We start from the raw sequence: 21,069 nt of genomic DNA, 5'->3' as shown, positions 1-21,069 counted from the left end.
ATTTAATCAATGTGTAAACTATGAGTTATCCAAGACCCCACTCCCACTTACACAACCCTCCCCTCATCTCTCTGTTCACCACTGGAGTGTAGTTAAATGTGGAAACACCCCAAACCATTCCCCAAACACTGTAGTTGGATGTCACATTTTAGACATGGCTCACATTCTATTAGCTTGTACTAGCTCTCCCTCACACTCCCTTCCTTCCTCTCTCCCTTATGTCTTCTCTCTCTCTCTGTGTTTCTTTCTTTCTCTCTCTCCCCACCCCCTTCCTGTTTTTCTCTCTCTCTTCCCCCCTTCCTTTCTGTCTCTCTCCCTCTCTCTCTCTCTCTAGTCACTGAGATGCTGGTTAACGTGTTAAGCATCTGCTCCAATGATGAGCTGACGACAGACGAGGAGATCGATGGTAAGTCTGTGTGGTGTGCCATTGACTGGTACTATTTCCTCTCATGTTGCCACGACAGGTTAGATTAGCCCAATTCCCTTTCTCGCAGGTGCTCCCTCTCTGTTTCACTCCAAAACTGTATTCAAATGTAATTTAAGCAAAAGCTAAAAAGCAAGATCTAATGACATGACATTGCTGACTTCACTCTATATGAGTATTGGAATGATTGGAGAATGGGGAATAGAGCCCCAATGTTGAGTTGTCATAATACCCATAAAACCTAGTGGTCAAACAGGGAAATGGTTCCAATTGTTTTAAAAGTCACCTTGTCTGAGATATATTTACATGGTTATCAAAATGTCACGCCAGGATAATAAGCCTACACGGAACACAGCCCTCATGTTGTGTCTCTAAAATCCCCTATTGGAAAAATGTATGGTGGAAAAACTAAAAATGACAATGTCCCTGTTAAACCGCTATGTTGTATGGGTATTATGACTCATACTGTGTATTATGACTCATACTGTGGTAGTCTATAGGGCAAGGGAGGAAGGACGGGTCAGGCAAGGGAGGAAGGAAGGGTAGCCTAGTGGTTAGAGTGTTGGACTAGTAACTGAAAGGTTGCAAGTTCAAATCCCTGAGCTGACAAGGTACAAATCTGCTGTTCTACCCCTGAACAGGCAGTTAACCCACTGTTCCTAGGCTGTCATTGAAAATAAGATTTTTTTCTTAACTGACTTGCCTAGTTAAATAAAGGTAAAAAATAAAATAAAAAAATGAGCATTGACTTTCTCTCTGTGATTGACTATACTTCCACTAGAGGGCAAAATCTACCAATGGAACATCATCAGCTCAACACATACATTTGGCATATACTTTCTTTGGATCCACAGTAGAAACATGACAGTGCAAGATGCCCGCATGGACGGACGGACGGACGGACGGACACACACACACACACACACACACACACACACACACACACACACACACACACACACACACACACACACACACACACACACACACACACACACACACACACACACACACACACACACACACACTATGTTGGAGGATAGCTATTAGCCACTATGTAACTCAGTTGTGGTTATTATCTACTATGTGTGTTTGTTACAAAAGTGAACACATTCTAGACAATTGTCTTTTCATTTTTGTGAAAAGACAAACTCTACCTACCCAGGAAAACTGGGAGATCTGTGGCTAAATTGCGTGCGACTTCTGTGCTGGCCAATCAGATAGCTCAAAATCACTGCTCCGACAGAGCTTCCACGACCCTGGCTACAGCTAAGTTTGATTCTAGCCGACAGAATAACTTTTAAAACCATGACCACAGAGAGACTGTCAAAGAGCTGCAGTTTTTATGAGTGAGTTCATGTTTAAGTTTTTATTTTACACTGTCACTGTTTTTTTTTCAACACTATTCGAATAAAAAAACAAGGGCTGGCACACACCCAGAAAAAAATATTTTAGGTGGAGGTGCTGACTAACGGCGAATTAACTATAAACTATCAAAAATAAAGAGTCGCACACTCAATATATAAACTCCCAGTAATTTATTGAGTAAATCAGCAACGTTTGGGCATCACTGTGCCTTCTTCAGGGTAATGTCATGAATGCTTGAACCAGGTTATGTAGGCAAACAGTGCAATTAGTGCAACCAATGACAATAGTGAGGGATGTGTCATAATTAATAAGTTAATTTGAATGAATTGAGGGAAACTGTTAAAAAATAATAGTTTATGGCATATTGAATATATTGGCTATTGTTATCATATGGAAGCAGATTTGAATATTGTACATAATATTAGCCTCAACATACATTATTGTTCAATTAAATTTCACATATTTAATTGTTTTCTATTTTGTTTTGTTACATGTAATCTTTTGGTTCAACCATAATGAATCATAAGCATCAACAACAGGGGGAACATGTTGGGTGTACGCTGATAAGCTGTAGAAAGAATATATCAATTTATAAGACTTGTTCATAAAAGAGACAATTGTTCATATGAAGGGCCTGAGATCAAAGTCAATATTCAGACCACTAGGGGTCAATGTTTTAGATAGGATATCCAGTAAGCCTCCCTTAGTAGTAGGATGATCTCGATGTTACCTCTCCTTGATAGAGCAACATGCTCAATGCCTGTGTATTTGAGGGAGGAGATTGGATGGTTAGCTTCAACAAAGTGAGCTGCTACTGGATAGTCAATGTTCTTACACCTGATTGAGCTGCGGTGTTCAGCTCTGCGTTGTTTTAATTGTCTTTTCGTTTGTCCTACGTAGGCTTTTCCACATAAACAGGTGATGAGGTAGATTTTTCCCTTGGTCTTGCATGAGATGATGCCCCTAACAGTGATTTTTCGACCTGTATGTGGGTGTCTGAAGAAGGATGTTTTTATAGTGGTATTGCACTGGGCGTATGAGCCAAATTTGTAGTTCCCATTTGGAATTGGTGTCGAGAGTGTCTGAGTGGGCTCAGGGGGCATGTCTGATCTCACCAAGCTATCTCCAATATCGCGACCACGCTTATAGACCACCAGTGGGGGTTCCTTGAAGAGGTGTCTATGAATTTTTTGGTCTGATTGCAGAATATGCCAGTGCTTCTTCAGGATTGCTTTGATTTTCTCCGAACACTTGGTGTACTTGGTGCAAAAGACGGTTGCTTAGTTTTTTTCTTTGAGTTTTTTGCAATTCCTCTCTTGGTTTTAGAGATATTTTCATCATTCCAGCATCAAGAGCTTTATACTTGTCGCCTCTCATTTAGAACTTATGTCTCTTTTTTGTTTTCTTTTTTTTTTTTGCATTGCCTTCAAGATTCGTTTAACCCTGGCTATGTGGTAGACCATTCTTGATGGGAAGGGGATGCGTACTATCCGCACATAGCAGGGTTATGAACAATTCTCTATTTTATGAACAAGTCTTATAAATGTATATATTCTTTCTACAGCTTATCAGTGTACTGGTTGAGAGAATGCCAATAGTGTGCAAAGCTGTCATCAAGGCAAAGGGTGGCTACTTTGAAGAATCTAAAATATATTTTGATTTGTTTAACATTTTTTTGGTTACTACATGATTCCATGTGTTATTTCATAGTTTTGATTTCTTCACTATTATTCTACAATGTAGAAAATAGTTAGATTTTTTTTTATTGAAAAGAAATGGAATGAGTAAGTGTGTCAACTTTTGACTGGTACTGTATATTAGGCCTACTGCCCAAACAATTCCTACAGAATAGTTTTTATTAGGTTAATGTGACATTGTTTAAGTCATGTTGAAAAAAAATCTGAGCGGTAGATCTCGGCTTTCTTTTTGACTGCGAAAGTGATTTTGGCTCAGAAAAGGTTGGTGACCAGTGTTGTAAAACATAATGGCATTGTCTAGGTAGAGATGGTAGAGATGGTTTGGAACAATAAACCCTAAATACTCCATCCCGTCTCTTATTTACCAAAGTCACACACGTTACCATAACTCTATAGGGAGGGGGAAGGAATGCTTAGGTCATATCCTGTTCCTGTATGGCAGGAAGTGGCGTGTTATAGAAAATGGCTTCTAACCCTTGACTCTAACACTGGTTTGCCTGGCTGCCAAAACTTCCTGCTCCGGCCAAACGCTGCACCACATCAACCTGAGTACTTCCCCGAAGATTCCAAGGACACAGACACATTCTGACCATTCTGATTGGTCCGAGAAACCGATGGGTTGGGCGAGAGCCAGAACACATGTGGTTAAAGCGGCATTTTGAAAATGTGTCATTGGCTTTGATACTCTGATTTGTTAGAGATAATCCAATCGCTGATGACTTTGATTTGAACAGCGCCCCTCATTTTGACGTCACTACAAATGACTTGAATGATGGCAGTCTTAGACTGAAGTATGTAGTGAACATAAAGCAGTGAACATAGGTCATATCCTGTTCCTGTGTGGCAGGAAGTGGTGTGTTATAGGAGAATGATTCGAACCCTTGACCCTAACGTTGATAGCTGACAGACACTTCTTAGTCACTCACAGCCCTGGTGACTAACATCTCATCATTTCCTCATTTTCTTTCCTTCACTGTCTTTCTTCAGTAGCTTAATATTCATTGTGTTGATGTTCATATTCTTTGCGTTATTTATTTATTTGTTTCTCTTCTCTCATCTAGGTCTCTCTCTCATGTCTCTCCCCCTCGCCGATGCTGTGTCACTTCATTATTTCCGTGGTTACCGCATCTAATTTGTCTCTCTTCTTTTCTGTTTTTCAGAGTTTTGTTTTAAGCCATTGCTTTTCTTTATCCTTGATGGGTGTGTGTTTGCCTTTCCTCTCTTTCCTCTCCACCTCCTCTTCCTCCTCCTTGGCTTCCTCTGTCATTCTTCTGCCATTCACTGATCTCTCTTGTCTTTTCTGTTCTCTTCTGGGGGTGTTCTTGAGAAGGACAACTAATATATGTCCCCAAGAAAGGTACAACCCTCAGCTCTACCGCCAATATACCTTTGTGCTGGTGCTTGCTCTTGCACATGCATTTTGGGAGCCAATTAACTAACCCAAGACGTAAATGTGTTGTAACATTTATGCTCAGTTTGGTTATTGATATTTATCAGTAAAAATAGAATATATAATCAATCTATAAAAATATGGAATTTAGACATGCACCAAAATTCAATCAATTGCAGGTAAAGGTCAACTGCACTGTAGGTTCACTCAGAATGTTGACACTATACAGTATTGGGTCACTTTTTGGATAGTCCAAATGTTCCATCTATTGATGGTCTTCCGATGGTTATAATATTAACAAACTATCTGTTGATAAGCAACTGCTTGCTAGGGTTACGGTTATGGTTAGAATATGGGTTAGGGTTAAGTTTAGTGTTAGGATAAGGGTTAAGGTTAGGGTTAGTAGATAGTTAGTGTAAATGCTATTGATAGTCTGTAGAGCATCTACAGATGGACTATCCAAATAAAGTGTCACACAGTATTTTAACAGACTGGTATAGTTTTGAGTGGTGAACAGCTTGCACGGTGTGTTGGCTTCAATACTGGTAACTTAAACATAGCTTAAACATTTTCAGCGAACCTGCAGTACGGTTATCTGCACTTGAGTGAATTAGCGTTAGCCTATAGCTTCAATAGAAACAGTGCAGGGTAGTCAGTCCTCGATATGCTTCGCCTCTTTCCTGTGTAGAATGCCCAAAAGTCCAGCTAGCTGTAGCTCAATGTGAGAAGATGGGATACTCAGTACTGTCCCTAGTGGTCCGACCAAGGGAACACACTCCACTAGAGTCTCTCACTGTTATGTGCATACTCATTCTTCTCTCTCCATATATTTCCAAGCACTTGTATTCATTTCCGTCTCTCACACTCCACCTCACTACCACTTTCCAAGCTGGGTCACAAATGTCATCCTGTCACAACATACAAGCTCCTAGACCAGGCTATATTCTAGACCAGGCTATATTATAGACCAGGCTATATTATAGACCAGGCTATATTCTTCACCAGGCTATATTCTTCACCAGGCTATATTCTAGACCAGGTTATATTCTAGACCAGGCTATATTCTTCATCAGGCTATATTCTTCACCAGGCTATATTCTTCACCAGGCTATATTCTAGACCAGGCTATATTCTAGACCAGGTTATATTCTAGACCAGGCTATATTCTAGACCAGGCTATATTCTTCACCAGGCTATATTCTAGACCAGGCTATATTCTTCATCAGGCTATATTCTAGACCAGGCTATATTCTTCACCAGGCTATATTCTTCACCAGGCTATATTCTTCACCAGGCTATATTCTTGACCAAGCTATATTCTTCTTCTCCAAGCAGAAATAGAAACATGGGTGATGTTCATTAGGGCACACCGTAGAAACACTTTTTGCAACAGAAAATTAAAACAAGCGTTTCTTTCAAATAGTACCTCCCCATTTATCTCTGTTGAAATGTTTTCTTCCAGTCCGTGCCAACTGAACACGACCATGTAAAATGACAGTTTTAGATTGTTTACACCTTGTACGTTCAGAACCATTATATAACACGGGCCTCACAAAGCAATGGCAGATTAAACAGTAGTCCTAGCAAAGGGAATTGATAGCAGGTCATCTGCAGTGCTTTTCAATGTCTGATTAGGCCAGGCAGAGTGTTTGAGGGAGTACTTTATCGATTGATGCCTACAGGGTCACTCTAGACAGGCTATTGGTGCTGATGCATCGAACACCAAGCTTCATCTCTTTCTCAGAATGCCTTTCATACTAAGACATAACCAGGGAATCGCAGTGGTGGAGTGAGATTCAAAGTCCTGGTTCGGGTTGGTTTTACTTTGAACTTCAATACTACAATAGTGTATTTTGATGTGATATGACACTCCTGTGCAAAAAACATTTGCTAAATGATTCAAGTGTCAAATAAATGTCAACTAAACAGTTAGGAAACAATTCCTTTGTATCAGTGGTAGTCACTCAAACATGTACTCTACTTAGACACACAAAACACAACTTAGTGTTAAGTTTTACTAGTAATGAACTCACCTTAAAGAAAATTCCTCACCCAGATAAGCAGACATGTTGTGATGGTTTGAAACAGCCTGACTGTCTGACCCTGAGAACTGCGTGCGTGCGTGTGTTATAGGTGCCACAGCCTCTGCACGCAAGGAGGTCATCAGGAACAAGATCCGTGCCATTGGCAAGATGGCGAGGGTATTCTCTGTCCTAAGGTATTTATTAGGAATCATCGCTGTAAGTCTAGGTGTGCATTTCCATTATACCAATGTTTATGTATTTTATCATATGTGCCCAGTTACATGATCCTAGGCAGAAGTCAGTACATTGTACATTACAGGAATGCCGTTTTACATAAAAAATGTCTACATAAACAGGTCTTAATAACAACCCACCGGGCACAGACAAGTCCGTACGGGAGTTGCACCGATGGGACAAGACTATAACTACCAATTGGGGAGCAATAGGAGCAGTAACTTTCATAAACATTGAGAAATCAGATACATTTGTTGAATCATGTGTGCTAGTATAGGGCTAGGAACACAGGACATTGGTGGCACCTTAATTGGGGAGAACGGGCTCATGGTAATGGTTGGGACGGAATTGGTGGAATGGTATCAAATACCATTGTTCCATGTGTTTGATGCCATTCCATTAAATCCGTTCCAGCCATTATTATGAGCCGTCCTCCCCTCAGCAGCCTCCACTGGCTAGAATAACAATGTGTGATGTTGGGAGTACGTGAGACTTGAGAAACACTATTTCACATGAACGCATCAGTTCTGCATGCTATATTTCCATCTGAACGTTGCTTAATGTGTTTTTCACGTGCAGGAATGAGCTTGCTATAAGGCCTACATGTTCTAGGGGCTATATTTCTATCTGAACTTTGTGTCATTTGTTTGTTTGTTGTCCCTGCAGGGAGGAGAGTGAAAGTGTGTTGACACTGAAGGGGCTGACCCCCACCGGCATGCTGCCCAGTGGAGTGCTGTCCGGGGGCAAGGAGAAGCTCCAGAATGGTAAACCCCACAACAAACGCCCTGGACCTCCATGTCCAGCCCACAACACCCCTCACACTGTTATATATAAGATTTTATTAGCAGTACATCTACTTTAAAGACCTGAAACTTATTGAGCCGTTTGGGTGGGGGGGGGTGTCTATAATTAAACCTGCTATATTTTATATGACTTTTATGTCACAGAACACAGTTGCAGCAGTGGTAAATACTATGTAACTACCTGTGGGTCAGCGTTTCCTCAAACTCAGTTCTGGGGACCCCAAGAGGTGCACATCTTGTTATTTACCCTAGCACTAAACAGCTGATTAAATAATCAACTCATCATAAAGCTTTATTTGAATCAGCTGTGTAGTGCTAGGGCAAAAACCAAAATGTGCACCCCTTGGAGTGGCTTTAGATAATACAGATATTAAATGTTAGAAATTGACCCTCTATGTCCCCATTGTCTCCTCTAATGCTGTCTTGCTTTCCTTACCCCCCTCTCTCCACCTTTCTCTCTGCAATCTACTGGTTATATCTCAAATATTGTCTGTGTTTTCTTCTTTCTCGTCTCTCCCTAGAAACCACAGGTATTATCTGTTGTGCAAGTATTCTGTCAGCAGTGTTTTGTGAGAATATTGTAGAATTCACCCTCCCATGTTGAATTCCAAACACTCCCAAAACCAGTCTGACGATCGATCGATCTCCTTTACGTGACAGACTAGCATTAAAATATGCTTTTCCACAGGGAAGACATTTCTCCCAAAGATGATGAGTCGAATTGAATAATCTACCCACTGAATCGGGCTACAACATAGCCAATTTAGAATTTCTATTTATGTTCTATAGAACAAAAACGTGGACCTTGATTTTACAAATTGTAAGTAATTTCTAAGAAGTCAGGGAGGCTAAGGATCGACTACGATTCAGATGAATTGGAATTGACATAAACAACTGTGGATGTAAGGGGATCAATATTGTCCACCTTGTCATCCACAAACAAGGCAGAAATCCAAACAACTTCACTCTCCTCTCTTCAGGCTCTCTTGGTCCGTTTGTCTCCTCTGTCAGTTTTTCTGTCAGTTGTTTTAGTATGTACAGTGGTTCCTCCTTTAAATGTTGTGTCATACTGCAGCACACCTTGCGGGCTGCTGCAGCATTCTATGGCACGTTATTTAATTGTCAGCCATTTTTTACATTAATAGTTTGACCACCAGAGGGCAACTTTGATAAGCATTTGATAATCTCCCATATTGACAATACTAGAGAATTTAAAACCTTTTTTGTAATAACATAGTACATGGGATTGATTGTAAGAAATTTGGCTTAATTCATTGGATTAATATCATGGTGTTTCTATTCCGAGAAAAACTAAAAACTAAACCCTCAGGGTTTCCGTTAGGATAGAATGGGAAATATTAAGCTGTACAACGTGACGGTCGGGAGTAGGCTACAGCATAAGAGGATTAGAGAAATCTAAATTAATATGTAAGGGGCATAACATTTCCACACCCTAATTGTAGTGTAACCAATACTCATTTTGCCTATGGTAGGCCTACAATATATCTAAAAATATTTTTTTCAATGACGTGAGTCTCCGCCAATAATTACATTTAGAGGATTGGAAGATTCTAATCTAAGGGGCATTTTCCATTAGAATCTGTGAGAATATCTAAGGGGCTTTTATATCATTCTAAATTCATTAATAATAATAATAATCGCTTTGTTTAAAAAGTAATGATATTTTGGAGATCTTGGCCATTTTTGAACATGGGGTGAGACATTGTTACTAATTTGTAAATAAAGCCAGTTTGTTATTTAGAATGATTTATTTCTGTTTTTAGAGGGAGAAAAAACAAAAATCTACAGTCATCTCATGGGTCTCCCAGTTGAGCCCGGCACATGTATTGAACCTGTAACAACACAGCTTGCACTGCTACAGTATGCAGTGTCTCAGACCGTTGCACCACTCAGGCGCTGTACAACGTGACCGGTCAGGAGTCGCCTACAGTACTACAGTAAGAGCAAAATAATCCTAACAAAATAAAATAATAAAAACCTTAGTGTAGCAACAGTTTTAGTAAGTAATACTGAAGTTGTGTACAATTATCAGTTTGTATTTAGGTTTATGTCGCCCATTCATCGTTAGTTAGAGACACAGTAGGACCCAAAAATATAATCAGTGCTCTAACTCCCCCTTGCACTGGTCTGGAGCAATGAAGTGGTGACTCAGGGTACCGTACTAAACCACAAATGACCTCTAAGTCCCACGGCGTAAGCTAGCAACTTTTAAAAGAGGAATCACTGTAGGCCTACAGAGTATTGTTTTCTAACCTTAACTGCTCTCATCTGACACTCTATTTCTGGGTTCACTATTTCTGGGTTCACTTTTCCTGAAGTTGACCACAGAAATTCTACATGTTTGCCCTTCTATATCTCTATCGCAAACACACGCACACACCGATGCATATACCTCTATTGTGGATTCGGACTGCATAGGAACAACCATGTAGTTCCCAGTGAGGCAACGATGGGCCAAAGCCATCCAATGGAGAGGCAGCAGCGAGGAGGAGCCATTTTGGGAGGCAGAGTGACGTTCGAGAGATTTTCTGTCGCGGCATTGGTAGAATCACAGCTCACCATAGGCTCCTATTGTTCAGACAGTCTGCAATGTGCTTCTACTGCAATGTTGTGCAATCCATCAACCACTTGATTTCATTTGGACCTCCTTATAACTTACCTGTGTGTGTACGTCTCTCCCCTGTGCATTATGTACTGTGTTATAACTCAATAGCAACACACACCTGTTCAAGTGTAGAGCTGTAGCTGCTGAGTATTTGTTTATTTGCAGTGCAACTCGTACCCATTTATTTGTCTGTTTGTGCACCGCCTGACTACAGAGTCATTTCTGTATTTCTGGTGATAAGTATTGCTATAAAACAGAAGGATTTGTACGGTAAGTGGTAAGTGTATCAAAGTCCTGCAAATTTTAAAATGCATCATTGGCGTCTGCTCTTTTGACGGTTCATATCAGAAGACGTGGCTGCGCTACAGTTCTAGATAGCTGTTTACGAGAACATTTGAAGAGTTCTTCAACTTTTTATTTTATTTTACTTGGTCTCGGTTGTTCAGTTGCAGCCGCATTCTTGACTTTGGCAGAGTTGTCTCTGTTTTCACTCACACGTCTTTATGTACTGTACCCCAACTCCTGTGAAACAAGCCTCATGTCACCCCCGTCCAAGTGTGTAGTTTGTTGAGTGAAGATACGTCAGACATCCACTGTTCCCCTTTGATAATCACTATTGTAAACCCACTCCAGTCCTACTTGTCACGGTGTCCCCCTTCCAGACGTCCATTGTCTATATTCGTCCAGCACCGCTTCTTGTCCCTTTCTCAAACACGGGTGACGTTTTTTACAAAGCTCAAAATACCAGCACACCACACATTTGTCTACAATGGGTATTTGACTGGCTCCATTCCGTCTATCCCCTTTCTTGTTTCCTGCTCCCTTCCTCCTTTGTCCGTCTTAACACACCCGCCTAGTCCCTCCTCCTCCTCCTCTTCCCCTCTTTTTGCTTCCATCCATGTGTTGCCTCTGTCCCAAAAACACGGAGAGTTTTTTTAACATTGTTGTCTTTGCATTGGCTCTCTCTTTTTGCTGCTCATTGATCGGTTGGGAAAACCAAATGAATTCCTCGCTGCTCACCTTCCTTCTCATTCGTTTTACAACCCCCGTCTTCTTCTCTTCAGCTACTATTGAGGCTATTGAGGCAGATGAAGGTAAATAGGCCGGCAGCCCTCTCTGTTGCTTCTTATCGCAATAGACATGGGAGTTTTCATCCTTTTTGCCGTAGCTTGTTACAGAGTGTGTTGGGTGTTTGGTCTAACAAATTGTGACACAATAATTTACCAAAACCAGACCAAAAATATTGCAAATAAATATACGGGGGGAGTACAAAAAAGCGACATTTGTTTTAAAGGGGAACAAAGTTCATATCAGTCAGGTGGTGAGACATTAAGTGCATGACTTTTCTTTAAACCTGCTAGGATATACAGTAGCCCCCCTTCCCCTCCCTCCCTCTCACAAAGTTTTTAGTTTAGGGCTGGATTCAATCCGTAGCGCAGAAGATCTGTGTTGTAGCGTGATTGACATTTAAAGGCAATGCTATCATGTTCGCCAGAGACTGCATTCACGGTAAATGCTGCATGTGTCTGCTCTATTGGAAATGACCTATGAATTTTAAACCGCGCTAAAATGCAGATCTTCCGCGCTACAGACTGAATTGACTCTAGTGCCCAATCATAGGTTTCTATAAAAAAAAACACCAACCAAGGATATTATGGCACACCTGCATCTTCACACCCCATGCCATTGCACCCACTCACCCACGGAGTCAGTCTTGCCATTCGATTTTCCCCTTTGAAACAACATGCAGTTGTGCTTTGTTTTTTCACGAATATACAGTACGTTCGATAGAAACAAATCGGAACAAAATGTGCTTTTCCAACAAAAGTTTTGAAAGCCAAATTGGACTTTAACTCCAAAGCAAATTGTCAAACAAACCCACGCAACAAAGAACAACCTCAACTACGCAGTAAATAGCGGTTTGTTGGCTAGCTGCTATTTACGTTGGAATTGTTCAGCGACTCCTCTTGAGCACCCCCTAGAGGATTACGTGCATCAGTCCCAAGACTCTTTTTGCCTCTTTTTCCTTGTGGTTCCTCTGTGTCTTGTTCTCTTTGTTGAGCTGCTAATAACCTGTGACTGACCTGTGCTATGCAGCAACACAACTACAAGTACCATCAGCCCCCTCTCTCTACACCCATAATTCCATAATATGGGTAATTCCTCCAAAATGGTGCCCCCTGATCCAAAAAAAGGATCTCCTGAAAATGTAGCTGCCCACAACCACTATACCCCCCTTGTCCCTTATTAGTAATTTGCTGCATGTTCTGAGCAGGCTTAACAAGTGATTAGCACCAAGTACCTCTGTAGTAGTGTCTATCAGAGAAGGCTGGTGGGAGGAGCTATAGGAGGACGGGCTCATTGTAACGGCTGGAATGGTATCAATGGAACGGAGTCAAACACGTCGTTACCATGTGTTTGATGTGTTTAGTACCATTCCATTGATTCCATTCCAGCCATTACAATGAGCCCGTCCTCCTATAGCTCCTTCCACCAGCCTCCTCTGGTGTCTATGTATGTGAGTGTAGTCTTTTTGTGGTATACTGTATGTTTCAGTCTAGTGGGCCTCACTCTATTTTCCTTCTTTTTTGAAAATCTTTTTCCATTTCCTTTTGTTTTGTTTGTATAGTACAGTGGTGGGGAGGTCTGGTCCTGGGGATCCTCAGGTGTTTTAATCGTGCCCTTATTCAATATGCACTCAGTTATCTTTAGGTTTATTTTAAGAGAGAGCATCAGCTGCAGCATTGTTGTTTTTACTGTTTTACACTATTTCCTTCCGCATTACTCTACATTCACTTTCACATTGAATAAGTTACACATTTATTTTCCCCATGTCATTGTCAAAATGCTTAATTCCATCTCATAATTGACTTACACACTTTTCTGTTTGAGTCAATGATGTGATTTATCAGTAGTGTTTTTTACTTTTTGTAAATCTGTCCTTGATTGAAAGGCAATGGCACAATGAAAACCTATTGTCCTCCAGCACCAGACACTCACCTATAGTTCAGTCGGATTATCTATTCCTTTTGTCAATCAGGTTATATAATTGAGATATTATGGTAATTGGTGTTGGTATTGTGTTGTAATTGATTCGAATGAATTGTTCATATTGATTGTATTATAGTTCTCTGCTGTCTTCAAAAGGCAGAATGAACTACATAGGATATGTTATTCATCATTTACAAGGGCAGCAGGTAGCCTAGTGGTTAGAGCATTGGGCCAGTAACCGAAAGGTTGCTGGTTTGAATAACTGAGCCAACAAGGTGAACAATCCGCCGATGTGCCCTTGAGCAAGGCACTTGACCCTCATTTGCTCCAGGGGTGCCATAAATACTGTGGCCGACCCTGTAAAACAACACATTTAACTGCACCTATACATTGTATGTGAAAGTAAAATATAATTTATTAACCTAAGTTAAATTTCTCAGCAGAAAGAAGTTAGACTTGTATTAGATTTACACTGAGTGTAGAAAACATTAAGAACACCTGCTCTATATAGACAGACTGACCAGGTGAATCCAGGTGAAAGCTATGATCCCTTACGGATGTCACTTGTTGAATCCACTTCTAATCAGTGTAGATGAAGGCGAGGAGACAGGTTAAAGAAGGATGTTTAAGCCTTAAGCCTGTGTAATTCAGAGGGTGAATGAGCAAGTCAAAATATTTAAGTGCCTTTGAACAGGGTATGGTAGTATGTGCCAGGCGCACCTGTATAAAGAACTGCAACACTGCTGGGTTTTTCACACTCAACAGTTTCTCATGTGTATCAAGAACGGTCCACCACGCAAAGGACATCCAGCCAACTTGACACAACTCTGGGAAGCATTGGAGTCAACATGGGCCAGCATCCCTGTGGAACGCTTTCGACACCTTGTAGAGTCCATGCCCCGATGAATTTAGGCTGTTCTAAGAGCAAAAGGGAGGGGGAGGTGCAACTCAATATTAGGAAGGTGTTCCTAATGTTTGGTATATTCAGTGTACACACACTCAGCTTGCATTCATACTGTAGTTCTTTCTATGAAAACACTAAGTAGATAAAATAGTATCGCTTTTTTCCCCCCACAAATAACTATTTATAATGTTAAAATGGTGTGTTTTCTGTCGGTTGACCCACTAGACCTCTGCTCAGCTACGAACCATCAAGTGACTTTTCCATTCAGTGCAATGGTTTTAACCAACCAATTCAGAAACAGATTTTCATTCGTTATTCTGTCATCACATAACTTGATTCACGTTGAATTCTTGACGCTGAACAAAACATTGATGTGTCTGTGTTTCGGCATGTGAACCAGAAATAACTAACCTCATATTTCACGTGTTCTCTACCTCTAAATCACCCCTCCATCAATTTTCCCCTCATCCCCCACTCCCTCTCTCCATCCTCCAGCCATCAAGGGCTTCTCGCCACAGCACAAAATCACCAGCTTTGAGGAGGCCAAGGGCCTGGACCGCATCAACGAGCGGATGCCCCCGAGGCGGGACGGCCTCCCCTCCGACGCCAGCCTCAACTCCCTTAACAAGGCTCTGTCCTCGGAGACCAATGGCACGGACGCCAAGGACAGCAGCAGCAGCATCCAGTGAAGGGGCACACTCCACCGCAGCGGGTGGTGGTGGCAGCCTGTGGCGACCAGGGTGGGGTGTTATACCACCATCCTCCTCGTCGCAGTCTGCCACAGGGCGGAATAGAGGAGAGAGCAGGGTGGAGGAGAAAAGGGAGGGACGAGATCAGGAATGCGCTTACAGGAAGTGGTGTTCACAGGAAGTGGCACTTACAGTACAACAACCGCAGGAGAGACTCTAGTCTTTGGGTATGCCTTTAAAAAAATAACTTGTAGAAACGACAAAGTTTTTCGCATTGTTCACTCTTTTGGGCCCTTGGCCTCCTCGAAGCTGGTGATGACGTGCTTGATTCTGTACTTCAGTACGAGAGAGAGACTGAGAGAGACCAAGAGAAAGAGATCCTAAAGGAGATGTTTTATGAAAGCCCCTCACTCATTTTACTGCAGGGCTCTCCAACCCTGTTCCTGGAGAATTAACCTCCTCTAGGTTTTCACTACGACCCCAGTTGTATCTCACCTGATTCAGCTCATCAACCAGCTAATTATTAGAATCAGGTGTGCTAGATTAGGGTTTGAGTAAAAACCAACAGGACTGTAGCTCTCCAGGAACAGGGTTGGAGAGCCCTGTTCTACTGGATATGAAAATGTTGTGTAACTTCTTACTAACTATTGTACGTTTACAAAATACAGCACTAAAAAGGACAGAACATTAAAAAAATGTTTTTAACATAAGGGTGTACAAACTAAGTAAAGAATATTTATTGATAACTTTTTTTGCTACTCTTATAAAATAGCTCTCAGATAAATTAGGCAGTCTTAAAAAGAATGTTGCAACCTTGTTGAAATGCCAAACATTTTAAAGTTTTATGGTTCTGTACAGATTATGCTTACCCCAGGTTCATTTGGTGTGTGCTTTTGACCCGGATTTCTGTATAATGGCTAATTATTACCTTGGTGATGAATATCTATTTTTGGGGAAATTTCACAACTGGAATTTACATTTATCTATAATTTGCAAATATAAAAAAAATGTTTTTGGGGATAGAGATTGTATTGTGTCTTGCTGGAATTCTGTGAATGTTAATTTCTCTTTTTAAAGTATTGCGAACAAAGTAAGCGTAAAGAACCGATATTGTGTAAAAAAAAAAGACAAACTAAAAGTGTCTGCCTATGCATGTTTTATAAACTCAAACAAAGGAAATGTATAAATTAATTGAATACCTTGGCTGCCGGGGCCTGTTTTGAAATGTAGTGCGCTTAGTGAACATATACTGGCATTCATTAAATTACATCATGATAATGCTTTTTCCCTCAACTTCTTTTAAAATTGATGCATTTGATTATCTGACATGGAGGAGAGATCATATTTTTAACATGCACTTGTAAGTGCACATAGTCAAATTTAGTATGTTTGACCATTCTTGTGAGGTTTGTGGTAACATGTGGAACTCAAAATGCACGATAACTGTTAATGTCATATAACGGTTAAGACAGTCGTTCTGTTTTGTACACGTGCCACAGAAAGTGTCATTTGATTATTAGGATTATTGTTATTATTTGGAACTCTGCTTTGTATATCAATCAAACAAAAAACTCCATGACCTTTAAAAAAAAAAAAAAACTAATATGCCCAAGTATTTCACTACATGACATGAAGCTTTGCTTTTGTAATTTAACTTTGAAACAGTTGGCAGATGAAGCATGCACACGCAACTATGAAAAAGTATTTTATATTACTGTTCAATAAAACATGTGCATGAATTTCAACTTAACGAAACAGTTTTTTTGTGTGTGATAATAGCCAGAATTTCCTCTTCTCAGATTTCAAGTCTGCGAACTGAAAATCAATGTAAACATATTAAATAAAAAATGTATTGCATTCTAAATATTTACTCTTCTGGACATTTTTGCATGATGACTGTGAGTGATGACACAGCATTCATAATGAGCTCTTCATAAATGATTATTTATATAATATTTATTTCATAAATTGGATTCCACCTCTGTTTCCCAACAAGTATGTATCTCTCTTCAAAAGGTGATGAATGACACAACAGTTCACAAGACTGAATCCAAACATTACATTGTTGATCTTATGTGCATTTTACATTTACTATACTTTTCGCCGAATTTGTAGATAACGAAATCTTAAAATATCCTGGATACATTTAGTAACAAAATAAGAATATTCCTGAAAAATGTGGGGTAGGTGCAACATAAGACAAAAAAAATACAAGGGTTTGAGAGAGAGGACTAACTAAAAGTGTGAACAGTTCCTAAGTAATTCCAATGCACTTTTATGACTCCAAGAAGAGTTTTCAACTAGAAGGTGCTTTTTTGAGCTCTCCTAGCTGTGCCGTTGAGATAGTAAAGCAATCACGCTTGTAGTTGTTTTGTTTTTAACACAACCCTGCACCCCATCCACCTATCAAGAATCAGATTAAACAGCATAATCATTACACAGGTGCACCTTGTGCTGGGGACAAATGGCCACCCTAAAATGTGCAGTTATTGCACACAACACAATGCCACAGATGTCTCATGTTTTGAGGGAGCGTGCAATTGGCATGCTGACTGCAGGAATGTCCACCTGAGCTGTTGAGAGACAATTTAATGTTAATTTCTCTACCATAAGCCACCTCCAACATTGTTTTAGAGACTTTGTCTTGTCCATCCAACCAGCCTCACAACCACAGACCACGTGCTACCATGCCAGCCCAGGACCACCACATCTGGCTTCTTCATCAACCACCCAGACAGCTGAGGAGTATTTCTGTCTGTAACAAAGCCCTTTTGTGGGGAAAACTCTTGATTTGCTGAACTTGGTTCCCCAGTGGGTGGGCCTATGCCCTCCCAGGCCCAACCGTGACAGCGCCTCTGCCCAGTCATGTGAAATCCATAGATTAGGGATTCATTTATTCATTTCTATTGACTGATTTCCTTATATGAACTTTAACTCAGTAAAATCATTGAAATTGTTGCATGTTCTGTTTATATTTTTGTTCAGTATAAAAGATAACAAAAACTATTTAGCCCAATCAACAAGCCCTTAACCAATAATGCAGTTTTAAGAAAATACCTAAAAAACAGTAAGAAATAATGAATGAGCAACAGTAAAATAACAATAGTGAGGCTATATACAGGGGTTACCGGTACAGAGTCAATATGCGCGGAGGCACCGGTTAGTCAAGGTAAATGAGGTAATATGTGCATGTAGGTAGAGTTATTAAAGTGATAGATAATAACAGCAGCAGCAGTGTAGAAGAGGTGGGGGTGCAATGCAAATAGTCTGGGTAGCCATTTGAGTAGATGTTCAGGAATCTTATGGCTTGGAGGTAGAAGCTATTTAGAAGCCTCTTGGACCTAGACTTGGCCCTCTGGTACCACTTGCCGTGTGGTAGCAGAGACAACAGTATATTAGGGTGGCTGGAATCTTTGACAATTTTTAGGGCCTTCCTCTGATACCGCTTTTAATCTAAATAAGATGTGGGTGTCCATGGTACTGATTTTTCTGTGTGTGTGCGTGTGTGCATGTTGACTCACCCTACTTGTAGAGGAACGCCAATGCCATCCTCCTCTCTTTCATGTTGTCTAAACAGTCTATGACTGTCATACATTACACGCTTTTATGTTTTGTTGTCCAAGCTAAAATACTTGCTCACTAAACTAACTTCCTTTCATGGGCAATTAAATGCCAGGCCAGCTAGTTAACATTAGCATAATACAACATCTTGAATTTGAACATGTTGAATTTTCATCCTCTCAGGCACAATGAATGTATGAATTTGTTGTTGGATCAGAATCACCGTTATAATCATTGGCCAGTACAGAGAATTACGTAAAACCACAAGTCCAAATCCCTATCTCCATTGTTGGCTAATTTAGGAAAGGGATGATTTTAGCTAGCTAGCTAACCAGCGGAGGACAACAACATAACACAAATGCAACAATTCAAGTTTTTTGTGACCTGATTGGTCTGAAGTCAAATCCAAACTGCCTTCCCTTTCACTTTATTTTGTGCTCCAGGACCATTCACAGCTGAGCCCACTCAGGTTAGCTCAATGCTGATTGGCTATTATTTTATACTTTTTTTTTTATCAAGGAAGGCCAAATGCTCTCTGGCTTCCCTTGCATTCAATGCTACAGGCGGCAACAATGTCAAACTCTTTTTGACCAGACGGCATCAGATAGATGGCCTACACATACAGAGACAGAGGGGTGCGGTTTTGCTCGCTCGAATGCTTTCTCTTGCGAATTCAAGGAAATTGATGAAACACAGAGCGATGAAAGATCCATTATTTTGTATGTATTTTTTCTTTGGTACATTTTTGGGAGAAGCCTGGCTTCCCTTGGAACCCATGAATACACGCCTCAGGTCGGAATCATTTGAGACGTTATTCTTTTGCCAAGCTAAGTTATAAAATTGTACAGTGTTAGGCTTTCACATTGCAATTCAGGGAAACAGATCATTTTGGTGACCATAGAAAGGAGTCATGAGTGCATTCAGGTGCGTGTCCTATGCAAATGTTCTTCCCAATAGACATAGGTTAATTCTGTTCAGAACAACCATTGGTATGACGCCATGTCATCTTGTAACTACATCAAACATAGTGATCATAAACGTTGACACTGTATATGACATGAGTTTTATGATATGGAAATGTGAAATGGATATAAAGTCAAATAAAGGTTACACTTCGAAAGCCAAGTCAACAAACAGGTCACTGACCATCTCGAATCCCACCGTACCTTCTCCGCTGTGCAATCTGGTTTCCGAGCCGGTCACGGGTGCACCTCAACCACGCTCAAGGTACTAAACGATATCATAACCGCCATCGATAAAAGACAGTACTGTGCAGCCGTCTTCATCGACCTTGCCAAGGCTTTTTGACTCGGTCAATCACCATATTCTTATCGGCAGACTCAGTAGCCTCGGTTTTTCGGATGACTTGCCTTGCCTGGTTCACCAATTACTTTGCAGACAGAGTTCAGTGTGTCAAATCGGAGGGCATGCTGTCCGGTCCTCTGGAAGTCTCTATGGGGGTGCCACAGGGTTCAATCCTCGGGCTGACTATTTTTTCTGTATATATCAATGATGTTGCTCTTGCTGCAGGCGATTCCCTGATCCACCTCTACGCAGACGACACCATTCTATTTACGTCCGGCCCGTCCTTGGACACTGTGCTATCTAACCTCCAAACGAGCTTCAATGCCATACAACATTCCTTCCGTGGATTCCAACTGCTCTTAAACGCTAGTAAAACCAAATGCATGCTTTTCAACCGTTCGCTGCCTGCACCCCACCCGCATGCCTGACCAGCATCACCACCCTGGATGGTTCCAACCTTGAATATGTGGACATCTACAAGTACCTAGGTGTCTGGCTAGACTGTAAACTCTCCTTCCAGACTCATATCAAACATCTCCAATCGAAAATCAAATCAAGAGTCGGCTTTCTATTCCGCAACAAAGCCTCCTTCACTCACGCCACCAAACTTACCCTAGTAAAACTGACTATCCTACCGATCCTCGACTTTGGCGATGTCATCTACAAAATTGCTTCCAACACTCTACTCAGCAAACTGGATGCAGTTTATCACAGTGCCATCCGTTTTGTCACTAATGCACCTTATACCACCCACCACTGCGACTTGTACGCTCTAGTCGACTGGCCCTCGCTACATATTCGTCGCCAGACCCACTGGCTCCAGGTCATCTACAAGTCCATATGCTAGGTAAAGCTCCGCTTTATCTCAGTTCACTGGTCACGATGGCAACACCCATCCGTAGCACGCGCTCCAGCAGGTGTATCTCACTGATCATCCCTAAAGCCAACACCTCATTTGGCCGCCTTTCGTTCCAGTTCTCTGCTGCCTGTGACTGGAACGAATTGCAAAAATCGCTGAAGTTGGAGACTCCCTCACCAACTTCAAACATCTGC

At 41.0% G+C, this 21,069-nt stretch overlaps 1 protein-coding gene across 4 annotated transcripts in view; it reads left to right on the top strand.

The window, feature by feature from the left end:
• Positions 1–17,014, top strand: part of LOC118391962 (protein phosphatase 3 catalytic subunit alpha) — a 134,309-nt gene extending 117,295 nt beyond the window's left edge. The window contains exons 10-15 of one of the 4 annotated variants that reach the window (XM_052459464.1): positions 335–406; positions 4,820–4,846; positions 7,013–7,097; positions 7,804–7,901; positions 11,631–11,660; positions 14,957–17,014. In XM_052459464.1, coding sequence (XP_052315424.1) covers positions 335–406; positions 4,820–4,846; positions 7,013–7,097; positions 7,804–7,901; positions 11,631–11,660; positions 14,957–15,150 — 506 coding nt within the window. In that variant the 3' untranslated portion in view covers positions 15,151–17,014. The remainder of the gene's footprint in view (positions 1–334; positions 407–4,819; positions 4,847–7,012; positions 7,098–7,803; positions 7,902–11,630; positions 11,661–14,956) is intronic. The other 3 variants (XM_052459465.1, XM_035783493.2, XM_035783494.2) reach the window with 3 other exon arrangements.
• Positions 17,015–21,069: the final 4,055 nt, after the last annotated feature.

This window comes from Oncorhynchus keta, chromosome 13 (assembly GCF_023373465.1).
Source record: "Oncorhynchus keta strain PuntledgeMale-10-30-2019 chromosome 13, Oket_V2, whole genome shotgun sequence".
Classification (NCBI taxonomy): Eukaryota; Metazoa; Chordata; class Actinopteri; order Salmoniformes; family Salmonidae; genus Oncorhynchus; species Oncorhynchus keta.
Note: the sequence above shows the minus strand (reverse complement) of the source record. Positions and strands in the feature narration are given on the sequence as shown.